The sequence below is a fragment of the Protopterus annectens genome, chromosome 4.part0 (genome assembly GCF_019279795.1).
Source record: "Protopterus annectens isolate FY-2018-M chromosome 4.part0, PAN1.0, whole genome shotgun sequence".
NCBI lineage: Eukaryota > Metazoa > Chordata > Ceratodontiformes > Protopteridae > Protopterus > Protopterus annectens.
The window spans coordinates 795,343,504-795,355,252 of record NC_056733.1 but is presented as its reverse complement, the minus strand read 5'-3'; the positions used below and the strand labels follow the sequence as shown (position 1 = coordinate 795,355,252).

The 11,749-nt window shown below is 39.6% G+C and overlaps 1 protein-coding gene across 2 annotated transcripts in view; it reads left to right on the top strand.

Moving 5' to 3' along the window:
- The window catches only part of STX2 (syntaxin 2), a 689,827-nt gene that overhangs the window by 291,622 nt on the left and 386,456 nt on the right, over positions 1 to 11,749 (top strand). For both annotated transcript variants that reach the window (XM_044068758.1, XM_044068757.1), the window contains exon 4: positions 5,245 to 5,318. In XM_044068758.1, coding sequence (XP_043924693.1) covers positions 5,245 to 5,318 — 74 coding nt within the window. The remainder of the gene's footprint in view (positions 1 to 5,244; positions 5,319 to 11,749) is intronic.

Here is an 11,749-nt window from a genome sequence, read left to right as displayed (position 1 = left end):
TGGGATTCATTTCATCAAAGGCTTCTCAGTTACAACTGTAGAAAAATTCCACAATTGCTTGAAGTTTTTTTAACTTATTGTGAGGTTGGTGGCCTCAGAGTTAGTTATGTTGGGTAGATACAAGGCCCCCCCCTCCATGAAAGTGTGGGAGCACATTTGCTTTGCCCCTGCTGAAAGAAAACTTCAGAAAGTTGCCCATTTCATCATATATTCGCAGTACGAGGTAATAAGGTGCATCTGTATGTCAGTAGGCGATTGCTGTACAAGTGAATTACTAACTGTCTGATATAGGGCTAACGCTGTCATAGGCCACTCTTTTATCAAGCGGTTACTTTTAGTGCCTGTTTCAAGAGTGTGTCCATTGCAGACATTTGCGCTGTGGTCATAGTCACAGGTATGCTCCTTTACCATTCTTTAATTGTTGCACCAATTGTGATTCAAGGAGACAAGGTTTCTTGTGCCTTTTGGTCTTCATCTAGCTCCTTCCTTTCAGGAAGGTTTAATTCTTCACTAAAAAATTTTTTTGGCAGTTGACCACATCTACAGAACTTCAAATTCAATATGGCTTTGTATACAAATTGTCACCTTGTACACAAATTGTCAGCTGATCTCTGAGAAGGCCATCAGCCGTGGATGCTTTTTACCATTCCTGCATCCCACTTTGACTAAGCAGCCTCCATATCATGCAGATGGACTTCCCTGCAAGCCATGCGGGTATTTGATTTCACGTTCTTGTGGTATTTGTCTTTGTTTCATTTAGTGCAGTCACAGTGTCTGGATATCAAACTGGGGAGTGCAGGGACTATTACACCACCTACTCCAAATTGTGATGCCATGACGTGCCAGCAGGAGGTGTGTGCACCTTCAAACACAAGAGCCGGAGAAATTTTAAAATCATGCCAAGCAGTGAGTATGAGATCCCAGGAGTTACCCACTGTAGAGGGCCTTCTTTCAAATCATCTGGTTATGGTGACTACATAGTCTGTTTTTTCTTAATATTTTAATTAAACTTAAATGCATTTTGTTTCTTATGTTTTGGATTAACAATATTTTTAATCAATTTATGGTGAAAGCTGTAGTCATTATTCTAATACTTTTTTATCATAAAAATTGCACTTATTCTTTTTTTTTTATATTGATTTGACATCAGATTATTGCCACCGTTATAATGTCTACTACATAAAGGTCTTGTCTGAAATACTGAAAATGTGTTTATTCATTCATGCATGCATTGTTTTATCCTTTGCTGTCCAGGTTAGGTTGATTTTGAGACAAAGTGCAACAGTGAGGGAGGCAAGAGGGAAGCAGAATGTAAGAAAATGCCATTCTTCTTGGTGGATCTTGATGCAGAGAAAGCATTTGACAGAGTAAGCTGTGATTTTATGAGCAGGGCAATGGAAGTATATTGCATTTCCTGAAAAAAAAGTATAAGGCACATTAGGAGAATACGTGAGGGATCAGAGGTGAAAATTAAAGTGGGTGGGGTCCTCTTGGATAATTTCTGCCTGAGCAGAGGAATCAGGCAGGGGTGTCCTCTTTGGCGGCCATGGTGGTGCAACACTTAGCGTTGTCCCCTCACAGCAAGAGGTTCTCCGGTTAAATCATCGGCTGGGGTGCCTTCTGTACGGAGTCTGCATGTCCTTTCTGTGGTCGTGTGGGTTTCCTCCGGGTGCTCCGGTTTCCTCCCGCACCCCAAAGACATGCTGTAGGTGGATTGGACACTCTAAATTGGCCCTAGGTGTGAGTGTGTGCATGTGTGTGCCTTCTGTGGAAGGTTGGGTGCCGGGCTGGCAACTCGACACCATAAAACTCCACTGCCAATCATGAGCGGACATGTGATCCGCTGTGGCGACCTCTAACTGGGAAAAGCCGAAATAAGAAGAGGCAAAAAAAATAAGGGACTTAGAAGTTAAGGATATAATTGGTATGCTAGTCAAGAAAAGCTGGCTTTATTTGCAGATATTATTTTGTACCTGACAAAACCACAAAAAGACACTGCAGTGTTGTGGAACATTTTGAGACAGTTGCAGGTCTTTTCAGGATACAAAATTCATGAAGCTAAAATGAAGGCAGTAGTGGTAAATTATTTACCCACACCTGAACTGGTTTAGGAATACCTATATTATGGGGAAATGATAAAATTAACTATTTAGGACTATGGATTGAAATGATTCTAGTGTGGCAGCTAAGGATATGTGGGAAGAGACTAAACAGACAATAATACAAAAACTGAGAAAATGGAAGCTTTGTTATATGGATAATAAGATACAAGCAGTTAAAATGTTGTTAGTCCCTTTAGTCTTGTACACAGGTCAGGCATATTTTTATCAACCAGACGAGAAGTTGTAAGTAGCAAGTAATAAAGAGCTGAAGGACTTTAGAGGAGAAACTGCGAGAGTCATGTGGGATAAGCTGATTCTTCCAGTAGAACTGGGTAGATTGGGTTTACCCAGTCTGAAGGGGTATTTCACAGCTACAGTTAAGACTCCTGTACATAGCACAAGCAGAAAACTATAATTCAAAGTGGAAAGAGATGATAATGAAATACGGGGGAAGCTCAAGAAACAATGAGAGACTGGGATTTTGGATGAAGGCCTTTATGGAGAACAGCAGTAATCATGCAGAATATTATATCCATAAAGTAGCAGAAAGTATTCTAAGAACTAAATGAACACAAGACTGGCGAAAGGAGGTTCTGCTGATAGGGATGACTGCAATTAGGGATACCGACAATAGCTAAGAGGGGGATGGAATTTATTGGAGAAAACTTGACAAAGAAACCAAGGTACTAGAAGCAAATAATTAGAGAGGGAAAGACGATAGAATTGGAAGATGTCAAGAATTTATTTGGACTGCAGGTTAGAGATTGCCTTCCCTGTCAGGGATTGATAATCAGAGTATAGGCAAAGAGAAAGAAATGGGGAGGGGGCCCTAAATGAAAGACCAGCACTGGTAGAGTTTTTAATAGAATCTAGAACAGAAGCTGCAATTAAAAAAGGAATAATTAGTACAGCATATAAAGTATTGCACGATAACTATAAGAATCAGTCAGAGGAGGTTAGAAAGGACTGGGAAGAGAGATTGGCTAAGCAATTCACAAAGAAACAATGGGAGGATATCTGTATGTCTCCCAAATATGCAACAAAATCTAGAAGATTTAGGATTTTTGCCTGGAAATGTTTGCGTAGATATTTTTATACCCCAAGTAGACTCCGGAGAATCTTTCCTCAGGTAGACAGTAAATGTTGGAGGTTTGAAGGGGGAAGAAAGAGTTAATTGGGAAGATGTTTACTGGGAGTGCGGTGAGTTGGTGGACTTTAAGGATTCCCTGCGGAATGCACTGTCGGAGATGTTGGGTGGGCAGACTGGCCTGATGAGAGAGTTGATTTTTCTGAGCTGTGATACAGAATCAGAGTTGCCTAGACATGGTAAGGACTTGCTGTGTCTAATAATGGTGGCTGCCAAAAAAGCAATTACTAGAAAATGGAAATCAAAATCTAAACCAACTATACTGGAAGTAGAGAATATAGTAACAGAGATAAAACAACTGGAATTGAGATCTTTAGAAAAGGGTAGGAGCAAGCTACATAGGAAAAATGGGAATTGTGGGAGCAATACATACAAAGGAGTAATGAGGCCTAAAAGGCAGCAGTACTTACATGAGCTTGAGTGCAGCACCCGCTTATGCTGTACAGTGTCAGCAATCAGTCTGTCTGGTGTAAGAATACCCCCCGCCCCCAGCTTTCTTTACCAAAGGCATTTGTTACCTGTTGCACTTCTGACACTGCAAAGTGCAGCTCAGACAACATAGTTTTGAGTTACGGTAGTATGGTGGCAATGGGTATTTTGATGTCTGAATTTCTATACTAATTTCTGGATCTGAGCTTGAAACGAGCAATAAGGATATGTCTGGTTTGATCAGGGGGATGAAACATTGGTGCTATAGCATAGTAGAGAGCTTTTGCCCTTGGAACCAAAACCAGAGGTCTTATAGTCTACTGGTTAAATGAAGTGGTGTGTTAGGCTACAGTCGTAATTGCCTGAGGTAGGTAAGTGGACAGGAATTGTTAAGCTGATGCTTTGTTGCTTGTGCATGTTTAGTTGCTATCTGCAAGGTTTATAATACATATCTGCAAAACACAAGCTGGTGTGATACAATAGACCTAGGTACCCTGTTTGTCAAAAGGTGTATGGAAAGTAGTTATATGGTATCCCCATGAGTGGACAGCTGTGCTTACTTGTCCGTTGAGAAAACAAGACTGCATTTTGTTTCTGCCTTAAGATTACTAGCCTAAAGTGTTTGTGTAGTTATGTGCAAGCATTTTCAGTTTATTGCATCTGATAGGCTCATAATTAATTTTGTCTTTTATTTTTGAGATGGCAGTCCAGCCTGATATATCTTTATAAAGATGTACCAATCATGATACATACATAGTATAACTTCTCCTGTTCAAGCAACAGTCACCAATTTCTTTGTCATGGCGCATCATCCTTATCATCTGACATGAGTTTTATAGCATGGCTGTGGTGAAAAGTGAAACATGATAATTATGTGAAACAAAGCATGGGCATTGTGTTAAACTGTACTCACCACTGAAGCTAGGGTTTTAAAAAGTCTGCTCGGGCTTCTCTTTTGGTGGTTTATGCTGCATCCAGCACCTTGGGGTATACATTACATGCATTAACCTACATTTTATTTTTTAATACTCTGGGTTTGTATTTTGTGTCATTTCTGTTATATGACTCTGCATTCATCTGTGTATTAATGGAAGTGGAGGTGGGAGGATGTTACATTTGCATTTAGTAGTATTTTTATACAGTTGTGTAGTACCTCACAACTTTGAGATGATTTAAGTTTAAAGTAATATATACAAAAGTGTATTACAGAAAATCTTAAGTGTTTTTGTGTTCTGCTTCCTGGCACTGTGTTTTTGTCCTAGCATACTGACCAAATCCAAGATTCTTAAAACATGTGTGCCCATCAGTAATTCCTAGCACCATGGTATGGTTGAAAATAGCGTACACTATGTGTTTTAGTAGTTATACTGTGGTATATGTAAAAGTGTAGGCAGTATAGTTTGGGTTTTGTTAACATTTTAAAATTACAGTTTTTTTAAATTTATTTATTTATTCATTTATTTTTTTTTTTTAAGTAATTTAGGTATGTAAAACTGTAGACACACTGCATTGCGCTGATACAAAAAAGGAAACTCATGCTATGATGTCGTTTATTTATTTTTTCAGCTGGAAAAACTACCACTGATGAAGAACTGGAAGAAATGTTAGAAAGTGGAAATCCCTCTATTTTTACTTCAGATGTAAGTAAGCCAGTCCTCCACGAAATCAAGAGAATAGATTTTTCCCTGCTGGACTGCTGAGTTTAAGAAACTGTGTATGTGTGCGCATGTGTGCGTGCGTGTTTGGTTAGGTGATGAGGACAGTAGAGCTCCCTGCACCGTCCCAAATCCCAGAGTGCCGCAACTTGGACTGGACACATTTACTTCCATGACATTGTTTAAGGGAAAAGTTAATTTCTTGATGTAGCAGCCTCTTTTGTTCAGGTCATTTTGTCAAAGGTCGGCTTTCACTAATTATGGCTCATCAAACAGCACATCACTCGCACCACTTTCTGAAAGCATTATCTATAATCTTATAAGGGAATGCTTGAAAATGGTTAGAGAGAGAATGCAAAAGGGGAGCACCATGCACACCCTTTGATTTGCTCTTTGCTATTTACCTTTTAAATACTTTATTTAGGAGTACCAAAAATAATTTGTTCTTGGTGTATATACTTTTTTTCACATTGAATAAATGACATGTATAGTGCAGTGAGAGAACAGATCATAATCTCATTTTAGCAATGAAATCTTTTATTTTATTTTTAGTGTTATTAGTCATTACTAAACAGAATTATGCTTTGCTAAAATTCCGTGTGCAACATATTGCACCTCTTTCTCTGTCTTCCCTTTTTGCCTTGTTAGGGCTCAACAGCCTGCCGTACTGGAGATATGCTGACTCTTCTTCCTTTCTTTCCTTTCATACACAGTAATAAGATACATCCCAGTGATTGGTATTGGATAGTTGTGTAGTAAAAGGTGCAAAACCACAACTCAGCACCCATCTGTTTTACTGTTGTAACAAGATTGTCTTTATGGCTTGAGATCCATTTACAGTGGAGACCTTGATGCACTGTCGGGTGACTTGTTCATAGTTGCACAGTAATTGTATGGAGAAGGAGGGAGTCAAACTCAAACCTACATCATGAAGCTCATTAGCACCTCATAGCCTTAATCCTCTGCACTGAATTTCTATATAGCACCTTTAACTTGACCTGCTAGATTCTTCATGTAGTTCTTGAAAAAGCAGCAGTCCTCCAGGCTGTATGTTTATATTACATTTTAGCTACCATGCTTCTTTGATATGAAACTGACCTCTATTAAGGATGCACCGTACAAGTCCATGCAAGATGATGATAATGTAATCATCATAAAAGATCACTTGTAATAGGAGTCTGAATGTTCTGTGGTCAATAGAGAAATTGGCTTGAATATGTATTTTGTAGTCTGAAGTGAAAGAGCTCTTTAGAGTCAGCAAAAATTAGACCCAGAGCTGACTGTGGCTCTGACCATCAGCTTTTCATTACAAAATATAGAATCAAATAAAGCAAAACGAGAAAAGTCTCTAGGCCAATTAAATTCAAGCTCAAAGTTATTCCATGTGGGTAGGTAATAGAGGTGAAGAACAAATGTAAGGGGTTAGAACAGGTTGAAAGATTCCTTGAAGATCTATAGGCAGAAGTTCTTGGTATTGTTCATGAGGGGGAAACAAAAATGTTCAAAACTGAAATATGATTAAGAAGACAAAATGTATATAGATGGTTTAGAAGTGGCCAAGAAAAAAGTGAGAGCAAAAGGGCAATGGAGCTAGGGAAAATGTCATACTAAATGCAGGTGTTCAGGGAATAGCAAGAAGAACGTCATGGAAGAGGGCAATAGAATGGGGAAAGGCAGGGCCACTTCTGCAAGACTGGCAATATTAAGGGAAACATCCAAGTAAAAGTATGAACATAATAAAAGACAAAGATATTAAGAAGTGATGGCAAGAATATACAGATCATCTGTACAAGAAGATCCCCAACACTGCTGATACATACATTGTGGTATGTTCTGTGATTGAGACAGACATCCTGGATAGTGAAGTTAAGGCCTTAGAAAGCCTTGCTAATAGCATTAGCAATTCCATCTCAGTTGTGTAAAACCTTGCAAAATGATTCTGAATTCGGAAATCACATTGGATTGTAAATGGTCATTTTATATTCCAGTTCCAAAAAGGGCAATGCTAAATATTTCTGAAATGATCAAACAGTTGCACTTGTTTCACAGACTAAAAGGTAGCAATATATGGACTGAGAATTGTCAACTGTTCAAGCCAGTTTTAGAAGGACAAGAGCCACTTAAAATCAAATCACTAGAATCTGCTGGATAGTAAAGAAAGTGAGAGAGTTCTAGAAAAGTATTTACCAATGATTTATTAACTATTATACAACGACCCCCCATTAATATTCAAAAACGTGCACGCTGATTGGTCAGCATGCACGTTGTAAATCAGAGTTATAGTAATGGAAAAAGGTCCAGTCGCCCGAACTTTTTCCATTACTATAGCTCTTTATTTCACAGCAACGGAGAAAGCAAGATCTCTGTTGCTTCACGCTGTGTCGCTATGTTAAACGAGTTTAATATAGCGAGACAGCTTTAAAAAAAGCAACGGAGATTCTGCGTTGCTTTTTTAAAGCTGTCTCGCTATGTTTAACCCATTTAACATAGTGAAACAGTTTGTAAAAAGCAACGGAGATCTTGCTTTCTCCGTTGCTTTTGCCCACAGCTCTGATGTACTGCATAGGCGTACGCATACGCAGTACATCAGAACTGCCGCAGAATACCAGACAGTTGCGGAAGGGCAGCAAGGAGGCATTATACCATGCCATTATTTAAGAAAAGTAATTATTTTTTTTCTTAAATAATGTCATTGTATAATAGCAATAACCCACTTCTGGGTGTGGGTAATGCTGGATTTACCCACGGTTGGCTTTGTTTGGCCACTCAGGCTTCGCCCTCATGACCAAACCACACCAACCGTGGTTAAATCCAGCATTACCCACACCCTGGCATGGGTTATTGCTATATAAATGGTTGACTGTGTGGAACATAATAAACAGTGACAAGCTGTTCAGAGAAATGTGGATAGTTGTTGTTGTGTCTTTAGGCTTTTCCCGGCTAGGGGTCGCCGCTGTGGTGGTGCTGCGGTAGCGTTGTCGCCTCACAGTTAGACATTGCCCATTCGATTCTCAGTTAGACCGTCTTCTGTGTGGCGACATGCGTGAATGGGTGTTCCTATGTTGAAGGTTGTGCGTTAGGCCCAGCAAGCCAGCACGTAAAACTCTACTGCCAATCATTAGCAGACTGGAGTTCCACTGTGGCGACCACTAACCGGGAAAAGCCGAAAGACACAAACAAGACACAGCCGAACTCTGGTCCGCTAATGATTGGCAGTTGATTTTTACATGCCGAGTTGCCAGCCCTGACGCACAACCTTCAACGAAGGTATGCCCATTTACGCATGTCTCCACGAAGAAGACGCTCTAGCTGAGAATCGAACCGGACAGCGTCTTACTGTGAGGCGACAAGAAATGTGGATAGTAAGTCACTTTATTTGTTTCCTCATGAATCTGTATGCATGCCATGAAGCAATAACTGACTAGTTCAGAATTTGGAAAGGAGTGTGACAAAGCTTGTATATTGTTGCCCTATTTATTTAATTTATACATTAAATGCATCATGCAAAATTTTGGGTTAAATGAAACAACTGTTTGAGACATAGTTAACAGCTTCATATACATACAGCAGATACCATTGTAATAGCTGAAAGTGAAGAGGTGTTAGAAAAGCCTGTTTTTGAAGGTGAAAGAAAGATGTGGCAAATGTGGATAACATATTAAAGAGTAAAGACATCACATTGTCAACAAATGTCCCTCAAAACTGTGTTTTTTCCAATAGTAACATACAGCTGTGAAAATTGAATTTATAAGTGAGGCTGCGAACTTGAAAGGCACTGCTTTTGAAATGTGGAAGTGGAAAAAGCTTTTGAGAATTCTGCAGACAGCAAGAAGATGAACTCAGTCAATACTTAAATATAGATTTCACTCAAGTTCTGATAGCAAAACTAAATCTCAAATTCTTGGGCCACAAAATATGAAGACAAGAGTCACTAGACAAAACACTGATGCTGAGAAAGATCAAGGACAAAAGAAGAAAAGGGCAGCAAAGGCTAAGATGGATAGACCATGTCAGTGAAGGAATGAATATAAATTAAAAGACCTCTTAGAAGCAGTTGTTGGCGCAGGCCTGGTATACTTAAATCCTGAAGGTCACACAGAGTTGTATTCTGCTAAAGAAGACAACAGTAGAGACCAGTGTTTTTGTAGTGTAGATTAGAACTGATGTTTTAACTTGAGATGTTCTTGAAAAGTAACCAGAAGGCAGTATTTCTGCAGCAGGTAAAACATGTGAAAAGGGTTGTAAAAACCGTAAAGCAGTTGTCCGTTTATACTGCACAGCAGGGGGAGTTAAATTGTTGCATTCATTATTTGTACTTGTAAACTGCATCAATTTAAAAATTGTGTGTGGTGGGGGAAGGTAGCAGTGGGTCTGGATTGTGGCTAATGGATGACTAGCATACAGCTAAGTTAGAGAAGTCCCAAGTGCAGAAAATTAAAGTCAGGATTCTTGTTATTAACAATAATGATAATAATAGCAGAAACAGTAACTTCTCTTTTCTTCAATTCATATGTACAACTGCACAAGAAAACACTTTATTTATACACAGGCTGACAAGGAATGCCTACAGTTAAATTGCGGTGTGCACTAATGTCACTTCTTAGAACGAACTAAGCTTTGTATCTTTGTATGATAGTTCCTGTTTATTCTTCTTTAATGAGTTTCAGTATTTTTGTTCACACTTTTAGTTTTTTTTTTTTTTTAGTTGTTCTCCCTGGATTTCCATTGAAAATGGTCAATGTAGCACAGTCAGACTTTCCCAGTAAATAAACAGAAATTGTTCCCAGTTAAAAAACACTCTATAATTATAATTAAAATTGCTGGTCAAAACTTATAATTAATAGAGTAGCTTGTGCTTCTTCTCAAGAAATGTATTTTATGTGCAGTGTTCAAAATGAAATTAAAATCATTTTCCATGAGTAGTAAATTGAGTGCAGCATAGGCTTATAGGTGTATACTAGGCTAATGGCCCTGGAGCCTTTATAAGCCTAGCCCATAGGATTACCCTGCCACTCGACCTTAGTTTCCAGTGCTTCTGTCGAGTAGAGCCACTGGAGTGATCCCCGGGGTGAATTTTCTATTTCCCATCCACTCATGAAGATTTCTCTTGAAGAGGGCCAGTGAGGTGCTCTGTTTGACATGTATGGGAAGTCTATTCCATAGCATGGGCAATCTCTGGGTTATGAACCTGTTCTTCCAGCTTGTTCTGTTGATTTTGGTAATGAAGTTGAGGTCTCTGGAGCGTGTGGTGCAGAGGGATTGGGATTTCTTTAGATGTAGCATTTCTAACAGAGCTGGGTCAGACATGGCTTTGTAGGTCAATCAGAGATCGCCTCTAAGTAGGCAATATGAGACAGAGAATAGTTGGAGTTTTTTGAGTCTGTCCATAGAGGACAAGTGTTTAAGGTCTAGGATCCTCTTTGTGAGGTACTTTTGTGGCCTCTCCAGTTGTTGCAGGTGCCTAGTGAGGTGCATGCCAAATGGGGCATTGTACTCGATGATTGGCCTAACGAGGGAAGAGTAGAGGGAGACTCTCTTTCTTTCTGGATGCAAAACCCTTAGTAATGAGATGTGCCACATAGAAGGACTTTCTGACCACAGTGGCAATGTGGTGGTCAAAACAGAAGTTGCTGTCAACCTGTGTTCCCAGATCTCTTATAATGCCTTCTGTGTTCAGTGGACTACCATCAATATGGTAATTCATGGGAACCGGGTTTTTCCCAAAGGGGGTGACGATACATTTTTTGGCATTGAGCTTAATGCAATGGGTCTGACACCAGTCGTTTGTCTCAGTGAGACCTTTCTGTAGGATGTCATCGTCACCAGGGGAGTAACTAATAGCTCCCAACTTGCAATCATCTGTGAACTTTGTCAGCCAGAGTCCCTTTATGTTGGCCTGGACTTCAGAGAAGTAGATACCAAACAGGAGAGGACCCAGGACCAAACCCTGTGGGACTCCACTCGTGATTGGTCGGCAGTCTGACTTGGAGTCTACTTTCAAACTGTGGGTTCTATCTGTGAGCCATTTTGCAACCCACCTAGTGATATAGGGGTTGATGCCTAGCTTTTCTATGATTCATGAGTGTGGAATGGTATCAAAGGCCTTGGCCAGATCAAGGTAGGCTGTATGAACCACCTTGCCTTCATCCACAGCTCTGGTGACTTAACTCAAAGAAGTCGGCCAGGTTGAGCAGGCATGATCTACCCTTCACAAAACCAAACTGTGTGGGATCCATAGTTTGGAGATTCCCTATATCTTTGTTTTTTTAAGTGCTACTTGTATAATGTCTGTAATCAAAGACCAAATGTTATATATGTATGTACTTGGAGCTTTTCTCCCTGGGCCTCTGCTGAAAAAGGGCTTGGCTCAGTCAGACATACCCGGTTAAATGTAAAATAAAAAAATAAATAAATAA